The sequence below is a fragment of the Copadichromis virginalis genome, linkage group LG19, assembly GCF_057382275.1.
Source record: "Copadichromis virginalis isolate Kocher_CV1m ecotype Utaka linkage group LG19, C_Virginalis_male_GT1.1, whole genome shotgun sequence".
Lineage (NCBI taxonomy): Eukaryota > Metazoa > Chordata > Actinopteri > Cichliformes > Cichlidae > Copadichromis > Copadichromis virginalis.
The window spans coordinates 32,653,933-32,680,401 of NC_140636.1; the positions used below are offsets into that span (position 1 = coordinate 32,653,933).

The 26,469-nt window shown below is 44.0% G+C and overlaps 1 protein-coding gene across 2 annotated transcripts in view; it reads right to left on the reverse strand.

Annotated features, from left to right (window-relative positions):
- mnat1 (MNAT1 component of CDK activating kinase) overlaps window positions 1-26,469 on the reverse strand; it is a 34,267-nt gene that overhangs the window by 1,389 nt on the left and 6,409 nt on the right. Inside the window, exons 2-8 of one of the 2 annotated variants that reach the window (XM_085440923.1) lie at window positions 25,427-25,579; window positions 24,969-25,042; window positions 23,922-24,025; window positions 23,548-23,688; window positions 22,224-22,355; window positions 11,377-11,498; window positions 6,886-10,357 (exon numbers count right to left, since the gene is read on the reverse strand). In XM_085440923.1, the coding sequence (XP_085297049.1) occupies window positions 10,267-10,357; window positions 11,377-11,498; window positions 22,224-22,355; window positions 23,548-23,688; window positions 23,922-24,025; window positions 24,969-25,042; window positions 25,427-25,579 (817 nt within the window). In that variant the 3' untranslated portion in view covers window positions 6,886-10,266. Of the gene's footprint in view, window positions 1-6,885; window positions 10,358-11,376; window positions 11,499-22,223; window positions 22,356-23,547; window positions 23,689-23,921; window positions 24,026-24,968; window positions 25,043-25,426; window positions 25,580-26,469 lie in introns of those variants that run through there. The other variant, XM_085440922.1, reaches the window with a different exon arrangement.

A 26,469-nucleotide genomic window follows, 5' to 3' on the forward strand; every position in this document is an offset into this window, starting at 1 on the left:
GCTGTAGCCTGTCCTTCAGAGCACTTGAGGGAGGTCTTCTCATATGGCTTCCTGCATCAGATGAGTGCTATCTATTGATTATATTGTACTGGGCCTTTTTAATGGTGAAAAAAGTGGGCTATTTACAGCCTGGCTAAGTCTGCTCTTCCTGCTAATCTAATCCCCAAGCTACTCATGTGGTCATTCCTTCCAAGAAAGCTGAGAGCTCTGTGTAACTTTATACCTGCCTGCCCCTAAGGAGGGAGAGAGGGAGAGAGCGCAGAAAGAGAACATGAAGGAGAGGGAGGAAGAGTGTAGTTGAGGGGGTTGGGAAGAGGAAGGAGGGGAGGATATGGGGGGAAATCACCTTTGGGTATCATCATCACAAACCCTCTTCTCTTAAACTAACCCTGCCTGCCCTCCGCTCACCCCTAACACCCGAGGTTAGTTCAGTTCTGCTCCATTAACTCGGCGGATAATATCCGCATCTTCCCATAAAGGCTAGATGTAAGTGAAGCTGAAAGATAAACTTCACATGACTGTACTTGACAGGACAGACCAGCAACAGAAGACGTGCAACAACAAGAATGCTTTTTTTTTTTTAGCCAAACACCAACTTACGAAAAAAAAAAAATTACTTGTGAAATAGACGCTTTGCTCCCCTCTGAACACTACTGCTACACTGTGTGCACCAATGCTCCTTCACCCCATCAGCTCCCCCCCCTCTCTCTCCGAGGACTGGACTGCCTTTTGTTTCGCAGGGCGCTGAAACCCAAGCCGTTTCGGCCGGTAACATCTTTCACTCTCCGGGCCCCACTGGAGCATTAGCTGCAACTCGATATGGGTCTTTTCAAAGCTTCGTATTATTGGGTAAATATGGGTCACTTTGGGCTCGCCCATTATGTCGCTAAGGGGGAGGCGGGAAAGGACGGGTGCAGGTGATGAAGACGACTGAATGACACAGTATGACACAGTGTGAGTGTTAGGACTGCAGTTGTCACAAGGGAATATGTAAAGGGGGGTCGGGTCGAGGTTTGACTCCAAGGAGTGATGTGTGTTATTTTCTCCAACAAAAGTATCATGACTTTAAGTAAACAATACTGTAATATTCCCCATATGGAAAACTCCCTCATATACAAGTCTAAGAGTATAATTTACATAAAAAGGTGGAGCTTTTGCAGATTTCTCACACAGCAAGATTACTTGATTTCTTTTAGCATTCACAAAAGCATAACAGCTGATAAGTGCTTGCATTATTTTTCAACCTCTGACTCTCACCATCTGCTGCTACCCTTTGCTTTAAGAAGCCATGTGCGGTTGGATCAAAACAGTTCCGAGTTAACAGTGTTTTTTTTCCACTTGGGTCTGGAGCTCTGAATACCTGGGCAATGTCTCCTGCTAATGCTAATAACCATCAGAGGCTTTCCTGACGGGACCCCGAAAAAGTATTCTCCACTCCTGCTGCCTGGAAAACACTGCAGAGCCCCATCTCTAATTCAAAGTGAAAAGATAAGTGGTGAAATGTTCCGGCGGGTTTCCGCGCGATTTCCAACTGAGAATGTGTGGCTCCTCTTTGCGTTTGGATCAGGGACGCCGCTCCCGAGCGAAGGGTGTTGGGGTTCTTCAGGGAAATGGCTGCGAAGCTGGGACCCTGAAGGGGAAAAACTACAGATACTACAAGGAGGTGCAGGCTGCGCTGGGCCTCTTGTCTAGACTCCATGTGTTGGCTAGAATTAGATTAAGAGGAGATGTGTGGAAGCCTGAGCTTGATGGAAAAGAAAAGAGGCCTGCAATGCCACAGTGACTATTTTGCCAAGCAGACACTTAATCAACATACAAACCACAAGGCGGACATGACAGAAGAGCAATCTGAATCAGCCTTAAACAATGCTCAGTGCAGACCACTCTGTGTGGTTTGGCTGCTTTCATACATTCTTGTTTACCATGCGGCAAGTTTAAGGAGCGAAACAGGCTCCTACATACATGAAATTCTCAAGTCTTGACTTCTTCCTACACTACTGACCTGAGAGCAGAGCTCAGACTGACACCTGTCTGATTTTACAGACCTATCGCTGATCCGGGGTCACCACTTGTTTTTACAGCACCAAAGATCAGACGCTTTCTGGATTTAGCCTGTCATCAACGTGAATCACGGCCCAAACAGGGTACAATGACTTTCAGGCTGCCCGGGAGATAAACTCTGTATTCAGCTGAACCGACACTGGAAGGGGGGGAAGGGGGGGAAAAAAGAAATAACATCTACAGATAAATCAATAAACTACCCCGTCTTGCTCCAAGGACTGGAGCCTCATTAGCTATGTTTCTTAAAGAGATGGAGCTTAAACTTTGTGTGTTGAATACACAAAGAGGGCAGCGGACAGGCTACTGCGTACTTCTAAAAGACAAGTCATGAGTCTGCAGGGCGACGGTGTGAATGTCCGGAAGTCTTCCTTTAGCGCTTTGCTCCGGCAGCAGCAGTTGAGGATTCCTGGCCTGGGAATGATGGGAGTTTGGGTGGGTAAGGGGGGGGGGGGGGGGTGTTGTACAGAACCACACACCTGCCAGATGATTTGTCATTATAGAGGGGTCAGCACTCAGCTGTCACCCCCTAATCACCCATCCAACCCCTCGAGTCACCACCCCCCCACCTCCACCTTCACCCACTAAACTCCACTCTCCAGTCCTCCCAAAACACCCCCTGCATTCCTCAGGCAGCTCCGGTTTCACTCACAGCACTGCTGCTCAATCTGCCCCTCCTTCCCTACACTCTGCCCTGAGAGAAAATGTACCCCTGTGAGAGACACACAGCACACTGAGCGCATTGTGTGGATGTGTGATGCGTGCTCATGCCCCCCGTGTACGCGTCTACGTGATTCACATGTGCTTGAATACATGTTTATCCAACGGCAGAGCTGTTTGTATCGATACCGAAAGCGAACCGTTGGAGCCGAGTTTTTAAACCAGAGGAGAATGTGTGAATTGGTCCAGGCTGTGGTCTACGAAACAAAACCCCCGCAGACAAGCCAAACACAGAGAACTCTCACAGGTATACTATATCTGTCAACAGCAGTCTTTCATCACTGTGGGTCATAGGTCACACTCTTTTCCATTGAATGCAGCTTCCTCTGGGACATGCAAGTGTGTGTGAGTGAGATCCTCGGCCATTATTCTATCCACCGTCTACCAGATTATCTCAAGTTGTGCTCCGTGAGTGTGTCTGAGGGGGGCTCAGTGCGGTTACGTCATATCCTCAGACGCATACAAACCTCTTATCCATTATCATGCGTCTTATCATCACCACTGATAGTCTCTGCATCCCACAAGAGAGGAGGAGAGGGAGGAGAGTATTGCTAACACTTACCTTCTTAAGGAGAGACCATGTTTAGAGTGTTAACAGAAGCTTTGGGTGACACTTGACATTAACGCTTATAGAAATACATTCTCGTGTGGAGTGACTGACAGCCTGTCCTCGAGAAGGCAGCTTGTTGCTATCAGTGATAATTAAGAGGTGCGCTTGTTTTCATTATGAAGGGCAGCATTGCTGAGGTGGCCACCATAAAAGCAGATAGTGCAACTTCTGCCCAAATTCAGCCACACTTCCTGGACTAAGCCATCACCTGTCACGACTCATCTTGAGCTCTTAGATCTTGGCCCTGCACCTCCTATATCCAACCTGATGGGGGCAATAGAGGCTGGCTGACTGGCTAGGCCGCCACCTTCACAATTAATTGCAGCAGCCTTGAGAAGTGTATAAGCATCACACACACACACACACACACACACACACACACACACACACACACACACACACACACACACACACACACCATCTTTCTTTTGTCTCCCGAGCTGCCACTTGATAACTTTGCCCCCTGGAAAGCTTAGAAGAAGAAAGAGGGAGAGGGGAGGATAATGACATGACATCAGTGTCATCGTTAACCAAATGGGGCTGTACACAATGGAAGCACATATGCTGACCAGTGAATGGCTGCTAGCACAAGACACACCCATACACAGAGCAAAAGGAGCCTTGACAGTTGGATGTAACATTCAGTGGATAGATCACTGATACACAGAGGAAGAAAAGCCTTTTCCCATGGGGGGTGCGGTCTCGTATGCAGTTATCAGTTACAAAAGACCCCGAGGCACTGGTAAAAAGGCAAAGAGGATTTCAATTAGGAAGAAAAACAAGAAAATAATAAAGAGGGAGAGACAGAAGGAAAAAAAGGAAAAGGAAAGGTACCACAGGAGGAGGGTTTAATTCATACGTCACAGTGGAGAAGTACCTCCTCCCCTGAGGTGTGTGTGGCAAGTCCCCACAGCTAAGCCCCACATGACAGGAGTTTGTTTTGTTTCTCCAGCTCTTAAGAGGGAAAAATGAGCCAGTTAATCCCCCTGTACATTACTGGACCCTTTGCCCCAGGGATGAAGAGCAGAGGAGAGGCGCAGAATTCCAGTCAGTCTGTGTGTATGCATAGTTATGAGCCCCATCAGACTCAAAATCAAAGCGTGCAACTCTAGACAGTGCATGGATGCAAACCACTACAGAGATCAGTGTGTTAAAATAGGCAGGAGACATCACCTCACCCTCCACTGGGTGTTGACCCTGCCGCCGCTAGGCTGTGATACAAATAAATCTGAAAGCAAGAGAGGCTGTTATCCTTGGAGTTCCCTGCTTGTTGTTGTCTCCTTTGCTGGCAGCGAGTAGCCTGACTGGGCCTGGCCTGGCTTGATCTCACAAGGAGACTGCTGGTCTGCCTCCAGAGGGGAAACAATAACACTAAAAGCAGGCCTCTTTCGAATGACCAGAATACACACTAGACAAACGGACCTCCCCCTTCGGTCGTTCTGTTACGCTCCCTCCGTTTCCGCCCGCTCTTTGGGTCAGAAATGACTCACCCGCAACTAAAAAGCTTCTAGTCAACTACAGTGCATGCTTATTTTGCCTCATACTTCAAGAGAAAATCAATATTTGCACAGATCTATGGGAGGGAAAACAATAGTGATGTGGCCTCCTCCAGCTCTGTCTGTTAATGGTCTGTTTACTGAGGCAGACAGGATAATGGTCTGGGTGTTGGCTGGTGGTGAATCAGACGGTGGCCACACTCCACTCAGTTTCTGATATAGTTAGTAACAAGAAGTGTACGCATCTGTGTGTGCAAGGAACTTGGACCCTAAGTAAGGTGGTGGATATGTGCTCTAAATAAAGATGGGGCATTCTGTTGACACAGACAGGTTTGCAAGTCAAATAGCTGGCCTCAGGCTCCCACACTTTTATACTCTCTTTTGGTTATGCAAATTTTAAATCTGTGTCTCATGGCTGCAGTCAAGCTATCAGATCTAAGCTGTAGAGACACTTGAACGGTCGTTGAAGCACTTCATTGAACTATATCGTTACTAGCAATGCTGGATCTAGTAACAAGACAATGGCACGTGCATTGACTGTGTCGTATAGGAGATCTCTGGGAAACCAGGTCCACCTTTATGTTATGGTGACAACTCCAAGGTATTTGAGAAACAGTCCCACTGTTATGCAAGAGCAAAATAAACCGTTTCCCATAAACGGTATTGTTTGGCAGCGTCAGAGAATATTGTAATTGGCACAGTGAGAGCAAAATATGGGCCTTGAGACATTATCTAATAGTAGTAAAAGTAGATCAAAGCCCACTGCTCTCAAAAGAGTTCATCTGAGGTCACACTCACTGGTGCCTCACTCTCCGGCTCATAACTTAAAGCATCAAAGCTGTGTTTGTGTGGGAGAGAGTGTGAGGGTCTATGACTATTTGTGGCCCAGCATACGAGAGTCTCTCCAAGGTGCCATCATTCTCCTCCTGTCAGTCTCAGCACCCTGACATCCTGGTGCTGCACCTCAGTCCCCCACGGTCAGTGACCTCTGACCCCACCCCCTGGCCCTTCCTGACCCATCAGATGGATATATGCCTTGCAGGGCTCAGAGAATCTGGGTTACATGGTAAAGCTATTCATGGCTGTTTCTACAGATTCCTCTGGAGCGCCTCGCCTCTGCATATTGAGAGAAAAAGAAAAATATCATGGCTGACTTGCACTTTCATCGCAGAGTGAGAAAGGAAAGCAGGGAAAGGAAAAGAATGATTTGTATGCAATGTAAACCTCATATTCTCTAATTTAGCGATGGCAGAAATGGATTCAAAAGCACTCAATGGACCATGTTTAGTGGTCCCTGCTAACTTCCAGAGCCAAATCCAGGGTCACTGCTTGTGCTCTTGGCCAGTGAGGCCAGAGCTGGAAAGATTGAGAGTTCAGACCTGGAGTCAGGCCAACCAAGCAGGGAGAGGCTAGAGAAGCTGGCTGCCGGTAACTGAGAGCTGTGATGGCACCATTGACTATCCTGGATATCTCACTCCCACCAAAGCACTTAACATGCAGTATAAGTCAACACACAAACAAACAAACAGATGCACACACTATTCAAATAAACACGCAGACGCCAAGGGATGGGTGGAAAGCTAAAGAACACAGGCAGAAGGAGAGCATCACTCAGAGAGCCATTAACCCCTGGCTTCCAACCAGAACAGTGAGCAGGCATCCTTTAAGTACATGTTAAACATAGCTAGTCTCTGTGTGTGTGCACAAGTGATTTATGTATTACTGCTCTGTGTCCAAGTGTATCTATGCAGTTACAAGAAAAGGCTCATGAACCCTGTGTAATTACCAGGATTTCTGCATTGATTACTCATAAAATGTGATCTGAGCTTCAGCTAAGAGACAGTTATGTACAAACACATTCTCAGCAAACAGCTATACTATTCATTTCTTTATTCAAACGAGGAGTAATAATTCACAGTCCCGGCTAGACACTTTAAAACCCGCCAAAAATCTATGTTCACTGTGTTTTTATTTAACCCCCCCCCCCCCCCCCAAAAAAACTGCAAGTTTTTGTTTTGTTTGGGGTTTTTTTTTTAGAGCAGCACAGACCACCCAGATACTCCACAGTACTCATGGGACAATGTACTGGTGTGACAAACATTAATCTGCTTTGAAAAAATAAAAATGCACCAAACTATTTCCGCACGTTGGAAGGAGCATCGAGTTTTATCTCTTTGTTACCTTGGAGTCTAAACCTTTTGCAATCACTGAGGGAAAAATGAATTCAAAACTGAATCACAAAAGTTTTAGAGGAGAACGTCAGGGCAGCAGCCAGGTTGGTAAACGCAACACGACAACGATGAACTTTGGCACACAAGCCAAGAAAAAAGAAAACGTGGTTAAACCTGAAGGGGGGGGTGGTCTGAGGAAGAATTCCTAGAAATGTTGATGAACTGAAACAGTTTTAGAGGGAGGAACGGTGCAAAATACGCTTGTGCTACAGGAAATTCCTGACAGAGGCTCCTAAGTGAGGTGTTACATGCTATTATGTTCAAAAGGTTTACTTACTTTTTATAACCCACACACTAAGTGATTACTTAATGTTTTCAGTAAACATATGAAAAGTATAACTCAAGTGTGACTTACAAGCTACTATTATCCATACATTCATATAGCGCTTTTTAAAATGGACTTTTAAGCAATTTATCTGCCAGAGTCAATTTAGAATCATGCGTGCCTGATGGATACTTTAGAAGTCTTAATAGATCACATATAAAGTCTGATTAGTCAACAAGCATAAGATTTGGATGAACTAGTGCAGGACTGTATTATCTACAGTGGCTAGCACAACAGTGACCCTGTAAAAGCTGGGGTACATCTAGTGTGTGTAGTGAATACTGCTCATGTATCATGGCTCTCTCTGTGTTACTGACGCGGTCATGCATATTAACTTCAAAGTGTCTAAATGACAAAATGCTCGGAGAAGCCACCAAAGCTACGTATCGCATGTCTGAAAAAGGCTTTGAGTGTTATTAGTTTAATCAAATTGTCTGTAATTGTGACTTTGGTGGGGATCGGGATACATTTTATTAGCTGCTAATTTAGAAATCCTGGCAATTTCAAAAGAGGCTCGAACTTCTTCCTGCAACTGTATGTCCATGAGAACATTGATCTACTTCAAACTTGAGTGTTCAGGAGACAAAACTGACTGATTGTCTTCGTTAATGAATGAAGGTCACAGCAAACTACCTAAGCCTATTTAACCCTTCAGACAGAGTGGTCCTTGGACTGCTTCCTTGTGCAGAGAAGTGCATCCCCAGGAGAGGAGCGCTAGACTAAACACTCCGTCCATTCAGCTGCTCCCCTTCTCCCCACCGACAAGAGACGGACGCCTGACAAGCACTCTCAGAGAAAAACCTCACTTTTTCCACCAATTATAGAAAGCAATGCGGAGTGGGGGAGGAGGCAAAACTTCAAAATATTATACACACTGGCATTTGGCGGAGCGCATTGAGCAACCTCTGTCAGAGAAAGATGGGCTAATTTCAGGGCACCCTGTGCCAACACAAACAACTGTTCTGGATTGCTTTCATTGTCAGCACTTGAGGTTTGAGTCACATTTTTTCAGCGCTCCACAGCCAATTTCTCTTTCCCCTATTTTTCCCCCCATATGATTTGTCCTTGTCCAAGATCCCAGTCAGTCTTTCATCGCCTGCACAGTCAGCGCTTAAAAAGTATTCTGGTAGAGAACAAACTCAGATCCAGATGCTCATCTACATACGCAAAACAAAAATATAATATTTTTTATTTTGGAACCCCCAGCATTTGCCTCCAAGAGCTCATGCACAAAAACTTATTGTAAGTGTAATGTAAACGTGTCTTTGAGGTGCTGTGTATTGTGATGTATCCATTTGTTTGAAGGTTATGGCTGTCAGCTGGCGGCAGGAGTTTAACAGCTACTACTCGAGTCCCACAGTGCTGTGTGCTGGGATTCATATCGCAGCCCTGTCAATGTAAACATCATATGTTACTGTTTGTGTCTCCAAAGCGGTATTTACTTTTACTTTGATTTTGTTTATTAAAGGCTTTTACTGTTCAACATAAAAGCAAGGAGCCATGGCAGGACATTTGGAGTACAGGCTGTAGCGTTACATTCACAGTCTACTCATAACTCTGACAGCTCACGCAAAGCTCAGGGTATGTGCCAGTCAAAGAGATGGGCAGCTCTATGCTGCCATTATAGAAAACCTCACACAGTGGGGGTCACATCCTCCGTGGCAAATCAAACACACCTATGCACGTCAGGACAGGAGCGTTTGTAGAGCGCGATATGTATATGTGAGCGGAGAGGGTAGATGCTGAGGTGGAAGCTGAATGGGCACTTTTGGAGGCACCTGAACATGCATCCTATAACCAGGCAGCTGTCTTTAATATAAGAGTCCACTTCAACTCATATTTATTCAGGTACAGCTGACAGAGAAGGAGACACGGTGAAAGAGGTGTGGCTTTTCTTTTTCCTGGCAGGCGTGCTGCGCTCCTGCGGTTTTTTTGGGGGGCAAAGGGACAAGACGAAAAAGACAGACACTCAGAAGGGGGGTGGGGGGTATGTGGTGCAGAAGAAAAGAGCAAGTTGACATAAAAAAGGCATGGCTCCACTCAGTCCTGTGTTGACTGGACATCCTGTGCAAAAGACGAGCCCTGGAGGCCCCGGGGCCACCAGGGAGGGGGGTGTGTGTGTATGAGCTCGATCCTCCAGTTTTACTTGATGGCTGTGTCCAAGACAAATTACCAGTGGAGCTGCTGTCACAGTGAGCCTTGACCAAGACAAACAGCCGTGTTTTAAAATAAGTACCTGCCCCCTTCACAGGCCCTTCTACCTCATCCACACTCAGGCACATCCACATCTCGTCACACATTAAAGCAAATTCCCTTCACAGGTCATAGGACTGGAGCTGTAGTCCAACGCTCTACACAGGGGACTCACTTTCCACTCTCTCAACGCTGTCTGCATTCTCTCTCTTGTGCACGCACACTTGTGAATATTTACCACATCGCAAGAGTTCCACTGTGGCCAAAAGGCCGGGACTCCAATAACAAAAGGTGAGTGTGTGTGACATAAAGCCTACAGCACATTTACGGGGCACCCTGTGGGCGTGTGTGTATACAGGCTTGATCGTCTATGTACATCGCAAAATCTCCAACTTAGCTGAATCACAAACTGCCAGCAGCGCAGAAATGTCAGCACTATTCCCTTCTTTTACTTAACAGCACATTGCATCTTGGGAGTTGTGGTTTGTCTGTAGGGGGCTGTCTGTGTCGCTGCCTGCAGCCTGCACCAAAGGGACTTGTGTTCTTCACTGAACTGAACAGAGCCTCATTTATCTCTGTGGCAGAGTCCTTCCTCTCCAGCATCGGTCCTCCTGGACCCCTGAACTGCTGACACTAGGGGAGGTGGGGCTGCTTTTCCTCCTTCCACTGAGCTCCAGCATGCAGCAAAAATTGTGAGATGTGTTTCATCTGCATATTGATTAGCCTGGCCAAAAGAAGTAGAACCTCAGCACTTCACTGAATACATAATGTAAACAAGCAGCAGTTTTTCAGCTTAAACTTTCCTGAAACGTTTCACCTTCAGCTTGTGCTTTTCCAGGTGATTGTGCAACAAAAGTCAATGGCAACTTTTTCCTGAACAAAAAAGGAACAATAAAACTAGAAATCCTTTATCCTAAACACGCTGACATTATACTTTAATATGCACGTCTCAGCCAAATTAAAGTTACTGCTAGAGTGAAGCACTGAGCTTGCCCCTGAAATTAAAAAGCTATAACCCCACTTTGCTTCTATCACCCAATAAACACAGGCCACCCTCAACGTGTGGGCAGGCTATAGTGCCAGCCAGTTGCAGTGCAGACGGCTGGGCGCTGGGTTGGCGGATAGATAGCTTACATTCGGTGAGGAGTGGACCAATGGCGTCGTGGATTGATTGGCCTAAAGGGGCCGTCGGGGGAAAGCACTTCCTGTGTGTTAATGGACGCTCCTGCAGATGCACTGTGGCGGCTTGTGGCAGGGTGATGGCTGTTATTCCCTTTCCCTCCTCCCTTCCCCACCCTCACTTTGCTTTCACTCTCCCAGTTAATCAGAAGAGAGTCAAGATTTTCCAAGCAGACCTCTCATCTGGCAGCTACTCGCTACACCTACAACAAAACCTTTTCAAACATAATAATTTAAATGAATTGCAAATACTTTTTCCTTCCCAAGATTTCCTGTAATTTCCTGTAACTGACATGGAACTATAAATTGATGGGATCATTCCTGAAAACATTTTTAATTCATTACTTCTATTTTAGAAACAATAATCCAGCAGTATTCTGTGTATAAACTGGTAATAAAGTCCTCTTGTATATTTGAACAATTTTGACTATGACATAACTTTATCTTTATTCATACCATACGGCCATATTGCTTAATGCTTTCCAGGAAATTTCTCAAGAACTTAAAGAAAATCCACATTTTCAGAGTTCTTGAGACTAAATGAGACTGAGTAAATAACTGTACCCGAGTCTGCCCAGCTGCTCCAGTTCAGGCACCGGGGGTCCATAGGTTTCAACTTGGAGGGGTCTGTAGTGGTAAAGAACATCCTCTATCTTGGTAACAGGCTGGAGAGACACCGTCTGTCGCTGAAAGAAAAACACAAAAGAGGCACGTCATTCAAGACGGGAAATAATCGTCATTGTCTCGGCGCATCGTGCAACCCTGGAAACTTTATGGCTATGGCGCAAACACACAAAAATTGTTTGGAATACGGTTAAAGTCAATCAGTCCGCAGCATTAGCACCCACTGGTTCTTGACAGACTGGTTTGGAAATAGAAGTTCTGTCTGACAACATTTTCACTTTCCCCCGACAACGGCGGTTTGGAGGAGAAACTGAGGCAGGACAATGACTGAACATGTTTTTAGCAGTCAAATAGTTTTGGAAACTGAACAGGACACACACAAAAAAAAAAAAAAAAAAAAAAAAAGGGATGAGAACATCGTTCAGGAAAATTGTGGTCGGCCGAAATGCAATTCCTGATAACAAAGCAAGTGTACTTTGGTTCAAAAATGGCTATTGGCTTGCTCCATAAAACCACCAAAGAGAAATCGGCTGATAATGTATAAATGTAGTGTGGAGGAAATGCTTTGTTTGTGGGTTGAGTTGTGATTATTTTAGCGTGGTTTCACCTAAAACTATGTCCGTCAAAGCTGCCTCCGACTGAAATATGTTCAAATTACAAACGCTTGTAAATCTTATAAAAGCTGTTTAATTTTTTTTTTTTAATCCAATCAATAATTACTCTGAGCTGAAATTTCAGTCAGACTATTCCAGTTCCTAATGCTCTTGACCGTGCAGATCGAGTAAGAAATACGAGACTTCTTCGGGATACTGCAGCATTGTTCGATTTGGGGCTCTGCCATCAAAGGGGAATTTCCACACAGCATCCGACCGCTATGTTTTCTCCAGCATTAAAGTAATGAGACTCATAAGACAAGCCTGATTCATGAAACAAACCTGGAATTAAAAAGGATGATGTTTAAACAAACATGAACTATTTTAGAGTGCAGCGAAGGACCTCAGAGACAAAGGAGAGATAAAAAGATAAGAGAGAAAGCCAAGAAGAAAAAAAAAAAAAGTAGTGGGGGGAGTATAAACAACAGAACACAGAGGGGAGTCGATGAAAACCAAACTAAACGAGTAACATGTGCCCTGCGGCCTCACACTGCCTGCCTTCACACATGCTTTGACCCATATGAGCGCAGACACGGGGGAAATAGAGCAACCAAAACCTGAGCTGGAAGTTACAAAAGCACCAAAGACATTAGATGACAACACATGCAGAGTTTCCTTCCAGGTCCCAATAAAGGTGCTTTCATATGTGCACTTTTCCCCCCATTAATCTGACAGCATCTGAACTGGTCCGCTTCATGTCTGAATGACAAACCTATCAGATTCAACAGTGCAAGTCTGAACTGCATGCAGTCACATTAACAGACAGGCATGCACAAGATTATGTCTTTTAGCTTAAGAAAGACGCAACCAAAAGAATTTGAGAATCTGTACATGCTTTTGGAGATGCAGCAGCCTCAACACAACTTTTACACAGAAATTCTGAATAAAGAGGTTTTTGATATTTCACCACCTCATCATCTTGGCACAGATAAACAGGATGTTGTCGCGCGCCTAAATGCTGAAAACGGACAACTCAGAGCAGCGCAGAACGATAAATGCAACCCTACTGAAAGATGTTCACCAAAAAGAAAAGTAGGAGAGATAAGTAACAACAGTTATTGAAATACAGAAAGACAGCAGATGAGTACAACATTGCATGAGAGCATTAAAATAAACTTCAGCTTTATTTATCTATTTTTCAAGATTCAAGAAGTTTGTCGTTTTGCATATTATTATTATACTTCTTCTTTTCATTATTATCATCATCATAATCATTATCACTATTATTATGCTATATCTCATCAGCATCATGTTTTCTAGGACAAAAATACTTGGCCACATTCACATTACACCTAAAGGATTTGCTCGGCCATGAAGCTCACACTCCAGTTTCTGTGCTGATGTTAATGGCAGAGGAGGTTTAAGCTCTGCATATACAGTGGGGCAAAAAAGTAATTAGTCAGCCACCGATTGTGCAAGTTCCCCCACCTAAAATGATGACAGAGGTCAGTAATTTGCACCAGAGGTACACTTCAACTGTGAGAGACAGAATGTGAAAAAAAAAAATCCATGAATCCACATGGTAGGATTTGTAAAGAATTTATTCGTAAATCAGGGTGGAAAATAAGTATTTGGTCAATAACAAAAATACAACTCAATACTTTGTAACATAACCTTTGTTGGCAATAACAGAGGTCAAACGTTTACTATAGGTCTTTACCAGGTTTGCACACACAGTAGCTGGTATTTTGGCCCATTCCTCCATGCAGATCTTCTCGAGAGCAGTGATGTTTTGGGGCTGTCGCCGAGCAACACGGACTTTCAACTCCCGCCACAGATTTTCTATGGGGTTGAGGTCTGGAGACTGGCTAGGCCACTCCAGGACTTTCAAATGCTTCTTACGGAGCCACTCCTTTGTTGCCCGGGCGGTGTGTTTTGGATCATTGTCATGTTGGAAGAGCCAGCCTCGTTTCATCTTCAAAGTTCTCACTGATGGAAGGAGGTTTTGGCTCAAAATCTCACGATACATGGCCCCATTCATTCTGTCCTTAACACGGATCAGTCGTCCTGTCCCCTTGGCAGAAAAACAGCCCCATAGCATGATGTTTCCACCCCCATGCTTCACAGTAGGTATGGTGTTCTTGGGATGCAACTCAGTATTCTTCTTCCTCCAAACACGACGAGTTGAGTTTATACCAAAAAGTTCTACTTTGGTTTCATCTGACCACATGACATTCTCCCAATCCTCTGCTGTATCATCCATGTGCTCTCTGGCAAACTTCAGACGGGCCTGGACATGCACTGGCTTCAGCAGCGGAACACGTCTGGCACTGCGGGATTTGATTCCCTGCCGTTGTAGTGTGTTACTGATGGTGACCTTTGTTACTTTGGTCCCAGCTCTCTGCAGGTCATTCACCAGGTCCCCCCGTGTGGTTCTGGGATCTTTGCTCACCGTTCTCATGATCATTTTGACCCCACGGGATGAGATCTTGCGTGGAGCCCCAGATCGAGGGAGATTATCAGTGGTCTTGTATGTCTTCCATTTTCTGATGATTGCTCCCACAGTTGATTTTTTCACACCAAGCTGCTTGCCTATTGTAGATTCACTCTTCCCAGTCTGGTGCAGGTCTACAATACTTTTCCTGGTGTCCTTCGAAAGCTCTTTGGTCTTGGCCATGGCGGAGTTTGGAGTCTGACTGTTTGAGGCTGTGGACAGGTGTCTTTTATACAGATGATGAGTTCAAACAGGTGCCATTCATACAGGTAACGAGTGGGGGACAGAAAAGCTTCTTGCAGAAGACGTTACAGGTCTGTGAGAGCCAGAGATTTTCCTTGTTTGAGGTGACCAAATACTTATTTTCCACCCTGATTTATGAATAAATTCTTTACAAATCCTACCATGTGAATTCATGGATTTTTTTTCACATTCTGTCTCTCACAGTTGAAGTGTACCTCTGGTGCAAATTACTGACCTCTGTCATCATTTTAAGTGGGGGAACTTGCACAATCGGTGGCTGACTAAATACTTTTTTGCCCCACTGTAGTTGCATATAGTTAGCACAGCATTGGCTTCTTTTTACGTACTTTTACACACATGTGGCAATGGGACTGAAAAAGGAAGAGGTGTGGACCAAGGCTTTTGTCTACGTAGTGTATTTTGCATTTTATTTTTTAAATTCCCTGCAACTTATTATAAAATACACTTCAAAAATAAATATATCTATCCTGACAATTATTTAACCACCATTCATTCACCTCCGACCACATTAGGCCAGCATCATTTTTCCCTTACGATCCATAAAATAATCCAGATATTGAATTCATTATGGGCTAACTTAATAAAATAAAAACAACCCCACCCCCCACCCCATATTACATTTACCTATAGGAAGTTAAACAGATGGATCTCATCTGTTTCACAAAATCATGCTTCCCAGAATAACTTTCAATTATTTTAACAGAACGAGTCTAAACCTGTTGCATTCAGCTGTGGTTTACACATGAAGGTGTGGGTGGCAACAGGGATAACGGCAGTTGCAGCACATTAAAAGCAATAAAACAGCAATAAATTTTTTAAAAGTGGGTTTTTCCACAGAAGAAATTATGAAAACTAAATATCAAATCACACCAAAACATTTCCTTATGATGTCACTGTCAGTTAAACGATATTTTTCTCTTCTTTCATCAAGGGATGCCAAAAAACTGCTGGGTATCTGTTCTTGGCCAGATTGTCAACTGTAAATTCCTAATATATGCAAGTAAATTAGAAAAAACAATATAATATATTTGCATTGCTAGTGTATAAACGCTGTTTCCTTTAAAGCACTAGGCACACACTTCTCCATGGTTTTCATTCAACCTTGTACCCTGAGGTACCAGTGCTCTGTTATACCATCCTATCCATTCATCCAACGCAGAGGAGCCCCACCACAGGCTAATGAAATCCAGACCAATGAACACAATCCCAGTCACTCTCACTCTCTTTTGCACTCTTTCAGACTGTTCATCCATCTTCTTTCAAACTTTCAGCACTGCTTAACTCCCCTACTGCGCACTCAATGAGATGCACTGGGACAAAGGGAAGGTGGAAGGAGAAGCAGAAGAAGAAAACTTCTCAGTGGTGGTGTGGTAAAGAAAGAGCAGCAAATTGGCAGTTGCAGATGGCTGAAGAGCAGTAAATCAGACCACCTTTTTTTTTTTTTTTTTTTTTTTTTTAAGTGGCAGACACAACAGACCCAGCCCCCATTCTGGGGAAATTTCTTCTACATTCCTCTGCAAGGGCACCTTGAAAACTGGCACAGATGCATCAGCACCCACAAAAGCAGCCTTTAAAGATGTCCACGCAAACATAGCGACTTCTAATTATATTTACAGAAATGTGTAAATGAATGACTTGTAGTACATACAAAATGCTTTGAAAGAGAAAAAAAAAACTGAATGAATGCCCATAATGTAGAGCTGTGACCCCTCAGGACTGATTTCTCCTACAGCTAATACCACTGCTGAGGCTTTAATCATGTGCACATCAAGTCAATGTGACTTAGAGTATGAATGCTGTTTTCTAAGTCCTTCAGTTAAAGACAACGAGAGAGCGAGAGAGAGCGAGAGACCCCCAGCCAGACCCAGCGGAGCAGAAATGGCTGAGGGACTAAGGGGCTATTGAAACAACGCCCCAGCAAGAGCCAAAATAAACATCTGGTTTTATCATTATGGAGGCCCATCCTCCTACCTATACAACACAGTGTATTACAAGTTTGAGCATGTAACTGGTTTTAAGGCTCATATAATACCCCTGTGGCATTAAAGTGAAACTCTGGAGGCCATCAATCTTAATAAAACCGCAGGGGAGGATGATTTGAGGAAATCACCGTCATGCCAACGGGAGTACTTCAACTTACCCTGAATTTGTACCTCAACATTATCCGGTTGTACCACAACCAATTCCAAGTAAAACTGTTGCAGGTGTCTATCCGTTAACTGATGCAGGTAACAGGTGTGCAGGCTGATATTGTGCTTTAACATTACACATAAGTATTTATTTAGCGGGAATTGTTTTTAGGGGGTAGTTTCATTAATGGACTTTACTAAAGTAGCTGTGTATGTTACAGAGCCTTTTCTGCCCCGTCTTCATTGAGTACATGAAAGAACACATGGAATACTGATTTGACTTGCAGACTTTAAAAGATGTACAAATGAACTTGCAAAACCATCACTGGGAACTTGTTCCTGTTTTTGACTGTGTAAACATTTGTGCGTTGACTATTTTATTGTTGCAATTTTAATATGTTTGTCTGATGTAGGTGTCGCTTGTAAATGACACATTGAGTCTCAGTGGAACTACCTGTACAAATAAAGGTAAAAAAATAATCCTAATTACTGACATCATAGAGACCCAAAAGTAGAAAAATTGCGCCTGAAACCTAAAAATATAGGTAAACATTAAAGTAACTTTATAGGACTCTCATAAAAGTCACATAACTTTGAAAGTACTAGAATGTGTCATTAAAGGATTCACAAAAAAATATGTTTTAATGGCATATTAAGCTATAATATTACTTGGCACTGACCATCAATGCTAAAGTATGATTAGAATAGGATTTAAAATGTGAGAACTGCGGTCAAACAAGGCTAAAGAAGAAGATCTTATACAGCGTTAACGATGCCAAACTTTAATCCAAAAGGCTCATTGGTCAACGGCTCAGATTGTGGGTCACAAGACCCCTCCACACACACACACACACACACACGGAACAATCGTCAGCACTCCCCGCCCATTCCACTCTCTCCCTTGACTTTGCAGCTCAGCAGGACACATCAAGGTTGCTGAGACTAACCTCTCCATCAGCACCTTCCCACAACATCCACGCACTCGCACACACAACCACATACACTCATGTGGTCCCCGAGGATTTGGGAAGCCACAGCTCCAAAGCCATCGAGGCACTCGGCGCTAATGCAAATCCTGATAATGAGAACAATGGAAAAGGGGGAACAGTGGTTGGTTTTGCAGAGGGGATAAAAAATAATAACCACAGTTCAGGGCCAGGCTAGTCCCAGCCCAACTCCAGTCCTCACTTCCACCTTCCGCACTGGTGCTGCCAGTGCTTCTGTATGGATAAAGAGCTTTGGGCTACCCAGCAGCCCACTAAGCAGCAAGTAGCAAGTGTAAAACTGCTTCTCATACAGTGCCTCAACTTGCCTTACAAGTTTAAATATAACTGCCTGACCAGTGGCAGCTGCCCCAGCGCAAAGCCCCTAAAGCTGACAACTTCTTTTTCCGCTGGGCTGGGCTGAAGCAGCTTGCCCAAGGGCTGCTGAGGCCAACCTAAACAGGGCCAAGCCGGGGCCAGGGGCAGAGGTGTGAATGCCCACATGTGCTGGTGCCAATCAGGGCTGACGGTTCTCCCTGAGGTGACCCCCCCACGCCAGCGCTTTCAACCCTGCGTGCCAGCAGTCCAATATAAAGGAAAAGGCCAAAGGACAGAGTTTGTGCACTCTCCCACATAAAACATGTCACCTTTGGTTTTTGAATGCTGCAAGGTCAACAATCTCAGTATAAACAACATAATTTACCTGCATCTGTAAAAATTTGTGAATAAGGGATATAAAGATAACACTGAAGAAGAGCGAGTGGGGGTTGCATTAAGTATAAAGCGACAAACTTGCAGGCAAAACAGGTTGGGCCAGTCTGCCAGAGCGAAGTAAAGCAGAGCCGGCACAGCGCTGACAAGTGCGTCTACTGCGCAGAGGTCACCCTAGAGGACAACTTAACCAAGTGAAACAGGCCTGAGCAAACAAGCTCACAGCATGTCTGTGTGTGTTTGTGTTTGCTTGTGTTTTCTGTGGTATTCAAATTCCACAGCCTAAGAGTAGAATGGACTACAGCCAGAGAGGACCCGAGGTTATTTCAGCCAGCTACACGTCAATGTTTAGGTATAAACTTTCCACCCACATTTAGCCGATTGTGTGTGTGAGTTCCACTTTTGTTTATGTGTGTTCTTGCCTCCTGCTTTCATTAGGTGCCCATGCCGGCCCCGTCAGGTATGTCAGCTGCTCTCCTGCCTGTGAGGAGGGGATTGGGCCCCAGCAGCGCAGGAACCTGGGACCTTTCATTTAAGATGGCGCTGAAAGCTGCCCCCAAGGTGGAAAGATTCCCCATCAGTCAAAATGCTTTCAGGAATGGGACACTGTAGCAGCTGGGGAAAAAAATAAAATAAAATTCCCAACTGCAAACACACACACACACACACACACACACACACACACACACACACACACACTGTTTCACCGGAAAATATAAGAAAATGTACAGGTACAAATAAAGCAAGCACGCAAGAGTACAATAAAATCAAAGTAGATGTCATTTGTATGCTAATTATTACCCTCTGATTTTGTCAGAGCAGGTGCCGAGCATTGTGACTCTTGTCATTAAGCTTGGCACTGAGGCTCGTTTTATGTGTCAGACTACAACAAGCAACCTGTTTAAACAGCGAATAGTCACCTCCCGCCCACACAGAGTGTTTCTTTTGATATCAGCAGACATCTATTTTAAAAGACACTTTATTCTTCAAAGGATGTTTACTCAGGTTGGCTAAGGAGGGGGTGTATTTATATGTGTGTGCGCATCCACACACGGGTAATGTGTGTCTCATGCTTCAATAGAGTCCCTACAAAGTAAAGGATTAGTGAGTGATTTCAGACCATTCCTAAGGCAAGACCAGGCCCATCCCACTTCAAAATCACACCTGGAATAAGACTACTTTCCCTGAGGATTGGTGAACTTCCTCAAACGTCCGCTCAACAGCAATGGTAGTGCATAACCAGAAACATCAGGGCCAAGGTTGGAGTCCCCTTCACGAACTCCGAGAAAATCACTCTGGCAAAGAACAGAGCCAGCATGGCTGAGATGTCTCCATGCGTGTTTCCAGTTGACAACATATCACAACTAGGTGCAATATTAGATCACGCTTTAAATAAAGTCCGGAACGACTAGGAAGCTGAGGAATAACTGGCATCCCCAATTTCCAGCCCAAAGACAGGCAGATATGTCATTCCTCTGGTGACGGCTCACTTTGGCCACGGATGAAACAGCTGGCTGAAATACCGTTAAGGTGACAGTATAGAGAGGGGGGTTGTGGGTACAGAGAGTCAGGGGCGCCGCACATTTGTGCTCCTGTGACTGGTGAACGTCACCTCGGCAAAAACATCCAAATGAAAAAAATCAAGAGGTCAAAAATGTGCTCCAAGCCCATTCATCACTGTCACATGAAACTGTTTCGTATTTGTCAGTGTATTTCACAAGCGATAACAGGACTTGTACTAATGAATACTTCATTGATTGATATTTCTAAGCAGTTTGGGAAAACTGTTAAAGTTTTCCAGGCCTAAAGCAAATACCTTTAAAATTGCTTTTTTAAATATAAGACTTTCTTCTCGTGATAGAAAAAAAGGGTCCAAGGAAACCGGAGCCATTTATGCTTGAAAATTACAAAAATGACTAATCATTATAACAGTACATGATATCACAGTAAAGAGATTGGCACATATTAGTCGTGCTTCAAAGCAAAATCATAGAAATGTGGCCCAGCTTTAAAAAAAAAGTGTGTTTTTATATTTGTCTCTCCTAATTTCTGCTGAAGAAAAACTGAAACCCTGTTTGGAGCGAGGGACCAGAACCTAGCAGATAAATGAATTCCAGCAATCTCCAGGAATCTGCCGCTCTGTGCTGAAACCCCACCAAGTTAAACAGAAGTCATTCTTATGGACTGAGGTGAAGGGAAATCCAAACCCACACGTTCCCCTGACTCAAGTCTCTCAAGTCCAACAGCAGATGCATGGGAAGAACTCTACTCCACCAACAAGAGCACAGGGATGGGAAGATGAGGAGAAATGGGGAGAAAGAAGCAAGGAAAAACATGCACAGAACAAGCCAAGAGCAACATAATCATGCAGTTTCTCTCTCCATCAGCAACTTTTAACTTCACGCTGTATATTAAGGAGGTGAAAGTGAGAGTACTGAATCCCCCCGTATAGCTCAGTTCAATACTTTGAGTGTTGCTTTATGAGATAGTCCTTTCTTCAAAAATAGAGTTCGGTTCTACCCAAGTATGTCAAAACCTTGCTTCAGCTTGAGCTGAGGTGAGTGCTAAGCAGATATCTCTCCCACGCACCACTGAACTGTGGGAAGACAACCATGCCTCATGAGGGTTGCTGTGAAAGGGGTGGGGATGATGACACAGCCTATCTCATCGCAGTAAAATGAAAATAAACGACTGAAAACCTGAGCTACAGCCAAATGGAAGGTCCCTCCAGACACGGTGCGTACAAAGCTGCAAGCTCAGAGTGGCCGAAACCCTGAGCCCACATGCTTTATCTCGCTCTCTGTGGGACCTACTGCACACCCAGAGGAATGTGATGACATGAATGAAGAGGTGAGGGCCTCTTCCCACACTGAAGAAGCACCAAACATGGAGGAACATCCTCCTTTTCAAAGCGTGGCCATGTATGACACACTATTGTCAACAAGCAATCCGTGTAAAGTTTTGACACTAATGACCTCAACAGTTCAGATTCACCTTAATCGCACTGAGCAGAGGCATGTCACTATGTGTATTAACTGCCTCTTAAAACTTGATTGATGCTCATTTTGCTCTCACTGTTTTGCTGCTTGTCTTAGATCTTTGCAACATAAGTTCAGAGCAGCAAAGTTTAGTCTGTTGGACGTATGCTAACAAGCAAACTTAGTCCAGGGGTTTGTATGAAAAGCAGTCGTTTTTGTGTGTGTGATGTGTTGCCCAACCACAGTGGAAAGAAAAAAAAGAATTAAAGCTGTTCTAAACAACCACAATTGTAAGCGAGGGAAAAAACCTTCCCAGATTATCGAACTCTCAGGATTTAAATGGGACCTATTGTGCTCCATCTAGAGCTCCATATTTTTATTCTTGAACTTCGCTGGAAAACCAGTCCATGATTTATAGCACAGAAATTATCCTTACTTAGCTCATGATACAACCCCTCCATTCATTGTCAGGCTGAAACGAGCACTTTTGGCTCCATCCTCCTCAAAAGCTGCTTTTCTTTGAATTAGCAGCTCCTTGATGACCATATAAGTCATATCACTTCCTGTGTGTGTAAATAACACACATTCAGGATGGAAAGAGAAGTAGAAAACTACAATATGACTGTTGCACTTACCATATGGATTCCAGTTGAAAACAGACTGGTGGGCTTCACAGCCTGTTTCTGCTGCTCTATCTGGGTCTCAAGCTGGGCAGCGCGAACTTTGTGTTGAGCGAGTAAAAGGGTGGCAGGAAGCTGAGACTGCTCCTGGAGACAAAAAACGTATATAGACTTTGTAAGTATTAATCTTAGTGTGTGAAATGTAACGCAGTAGTTCATTGAACATATCCCACCCATTGCTGGGTCACCATTGTGTGAATGTGTGTGTGAATGGGTGGATGACTGGATATGTAAAGCGCTTTGGGGTCCTTAGGGACTAGTAAAGCGCTATATAAATACAGGCCATTTACCATTTACCATTACCATGAGCATGGGCTGCTTTCAGGCCAGCTGCCACAAAACTTTAGTAAGTCGTATTAGCAAAACTGTGCCGCTGTCAGGGGACGCCGCTTCAAGTGCACTGCGCCGTCTTCACCTCCATTAAATGCAAGGTCGGACGTTTCAATTTCTTCAGTGGAGTATTGCCAAGCGCATAGATCTAAGAACACAAGCCTGGACACATTGTTCACTGTAGAGGTAGGACATTTTTGATGGGGTGAACTATAAAGGTGGGACAGTCTAGAGCTTTTGGCGCTATTTATCAATATTGTCAGTAACAGTTAAATCAGTTTCCATACTATGGGTCCTCTTCTGACCATAAGAACTGACACATTTTACTCAAATGAGTGAAATAAAATGGCAGACAACAAATGTGAATCCAGCGTAGAGTACATGTTGTATTAGAGAAGAACAATAATCTAGTGTGTTTCAACTTCCTACTGATGTGTTTTATTGATTAGTTAGCCACTCCGGGAAACGGCAACATGCAGTCTAAATGTATTTGTTGATGTAATGTATGTGAGTGTTCCCACATAAGAATAGCAAGCCTAGTGGCCACAGGGCCGTACAGATGTCAGAGCTCAGGAGAGCTCCCCTGGGGGGGGGTGAGAGCTGATCTCATCTGCCTACAGTCAACAGGCCCTGTGCCTTAAACAAACAAACACACAGCTTAGCCAGCTATCTGTGATGGTCCTTCAGCAGCCCGCTCTGCCGGAACAATAACTTTCAAAGCCTGCAGCTCAACACAATGGAGCCGATAGGCTTTGGAATCACAGAATGAGAACAATGCAACCTGCAGCACAATGACTGGTAATAAGCTCTTAATGATCTCACATCCACGAACCCTAGAGCCGAGCGCATGCACATCCGACATGGAACATCTGTCATAATGTGACTCGCTAATTGCATCACTAGATTTGTCATTACACATGCACACGGCCATGCAACGTGTGCATCTCACCAGTTCGTCCAGCAGAGCCTGTTTGTTCTTCCTCTTGGCCTGTAGTTGCCTCTGCTCCTCCTGCAGCACCTCCAGTCGCCGCTGCTCATTGCTCTGCTGTTCCTGCAACAGAAGCTCCTCCAGCTCTTCCTGCTCCCGTGTCTGAGGAGGAGAGAGAGTCGGCAAGTTGGAAGAACCTGTCGCTTTATTGACCACGCGGCAGATTCTACACAAGCTGTAGCACCGCCCTGTTGCACTTGATTCTACACTTTGCCCTCTTAGACAAACAGAGCAGCTGGCTTTAAAATAAAAAAGGCCAGTGTTTATCTTAAATACAAGTGTCATTATTAGGTATTATCCTTTTATAAGGGGGGAAAACCTTCAAAAGTACATACAAGCTTGGCCTTATTTCTCTGGATGACATCTCTGTTCTCTCTCTGGTACTGCTCCATCCTCAGCTTGGTGTTCTCCACGTCAACGTTGTTTGTCAGGTTATACACTGTGTGCAAAAGAACAGCCACTGTTGAACATATCAATCCATCACAACTCACACTGTGGACAGAACCACTGTCTCCAAGTCCACAATACCGTTAATTAAACCCACTATCTAAATCCTCCAAATCATTTAAAACTGTACTCGAAATAACGACAAATTTATTCAACTGAAATGTTGAAATCAACATGCATGTGATATCTTAAACCCAGGGACGATGTAAAGACGAGCTGAGGAGAAATTATTCATCATGACATTTTTCCCCCCTCATTGGGCCGTCGAACCAGCAGATCGCACAAAAAACAAGCAAATTTGATTATTTTATGTTGCCAGATTAATCTATAACAATATATACAATTTATTAACACATATATATTTCATAATACAAATTAACATAATAAAGACCCACTTATATACATGCTGTAGGTGTTGCTGCTAGAAAGAGACAATTTACAAGAAATCTGCCAAATTTAATTATATAGAAGTTTATCTGCATACAGACAGCTTTCATTTTAGCTTCTGCTCAATTTAGCTCCACCCTCGCTGTGTAAAATAAACCAGCGGTGGATGGGAGAAGCATTTAAACTGTTTAAACCTGCAGTTTTCTAATGTGAAAATAAAAGTTGAGAAAAAAACCTCACAAGGTGACTGGACTGATGGAAACAGCATCACTGGCCCAAATGGTATATCTATTTATTTATTTTAAGAAATACTCCATCAGTTTTATTTGTCTGTTTTAGATGGATTTTTACACTGTTTTGCAGCTCTTCTAATACATCCAAGCTACAAGTTTACACTGACCTGCCAGTGAAGACGTGTGAACATTGCAAGTTCTGTTTCCTAATCTGTGGCCCCGGCTGACACTAATGCCTGTAAAACATCCTCTTGTGCAGCCAGAGTCAAGGAGAAATCATTAAACTAGTCTCAGCATGAAGCTCCAAGCTCCTACCTATGTCCTCCACTTGCTCCAGATAATCGTTATATTCTCTCAGGCTGGGGAAGTCAAAATCTCTCTTGTTGTAACTGCAGAGAAACAAGAGAAGTGGTGATGCAAAAAAGTAAAACCTGGTGAGAGCAAATATGCACCGACATTAATAGCTTCCATTAAATCAACCATTTTATAATACCATGTCTGTATCCTGGCTAATAGGCGCACATTAGATGTCAATTAGGGGCTATTAAAGAACAGATAACAGGGAAGAGAGAGGAGGCAGGGAGGGGCTGAGAAGTAAAAATCTGGCAGAGAAAGAGCCTTCCCGTTTGAGCACCCCCGGGGAGATGCATTGTCTACAAAACAAACAGTGTAATGAGAAAGACAAAAGGTAGCTTAAGAAGTGGGAGGAGGCATGGGATGACATATAAACACCAAGAACCACACCCCTCACCCTCACAGTCCCCCTCACTCACATCTTCAGCACTTTCTTACGAATCTCCACCTCCTTATCTACTGTCGGGTCCTCGAAGAGCTGCACGCGGAAGTTGCTCTTCCTCAAAGGCGTGTCGCACTGCACGCAGTTGCTCGAGCCGCGAACGAACAGCATCTCAACGCAGTTCTCGCATCTGCAACAAAAACAGGCATTAAACAGCAAGCTGAACTGCATTTTTTCCCCAGAGGTGACCCTCCTTGGGCACCTCTGAGAGTCAGTAGTAAGCACGCTTGTGTGAGCGTATGTGGCAATTTCCCTCAGAATAAAGCAGATTTGTGTTTGTGTGGTTTTTTTTTAATCTCTGTAAACCATCAGACACAATGGGTGATAATGGGGAACATGAATATTTCCTCTGAGTGCTCAAAGATGGCTGGGATTATGATTGGAATGTCGATTAGACTGCCTCCCGCTCTCAGAGAGGAGGAAATTAGCCCGACACCCCATCAGCGGAGCGTCTGTCTGCACTGGAAAAACATTTACTTTATTGTTATTTCAACAGGCCTCAGTCATTTAGCCACGTTGCATAATATGATAAAATCCAGCTTGGTAACTCATGGCATAGTCTATCATTACAGGAAAGGACCGAGTCTTATGTAATTTGGGAAATGCATAGAGATGAACAACAGCAGTATCTTACTTAAGCTGAACTGTCATTTAAACTAAAGCTTTTAATAAATCTGAAATATTTTATACCTTTTTAAAAACGGATCCAAAAGTCATTCCAACCTTCCCCCACTTTCTTATTATTCCTGACATGGTGCCTAAATGAAAGGAGGCTGCAATGGAATAAACCACAATCTTAAACACTGTGGAAATCTAGGCTGTTACTGATCAAAGTATTTGCTATAAATCTGTTAAACGGCTACGTCTTTCCAAGGCAAAAATATGTAGCAGTACAGCAAAGTCATGATGAGTTTTTCAGGTGGCCTTTAGTTCCCCATATAAGCAACAATGAATCAGAGCTCTCCTCGGTGAAGAGCGTGCCTTTACACAAAAGGAAGAAACTATTTCAGGTTTTAAAAA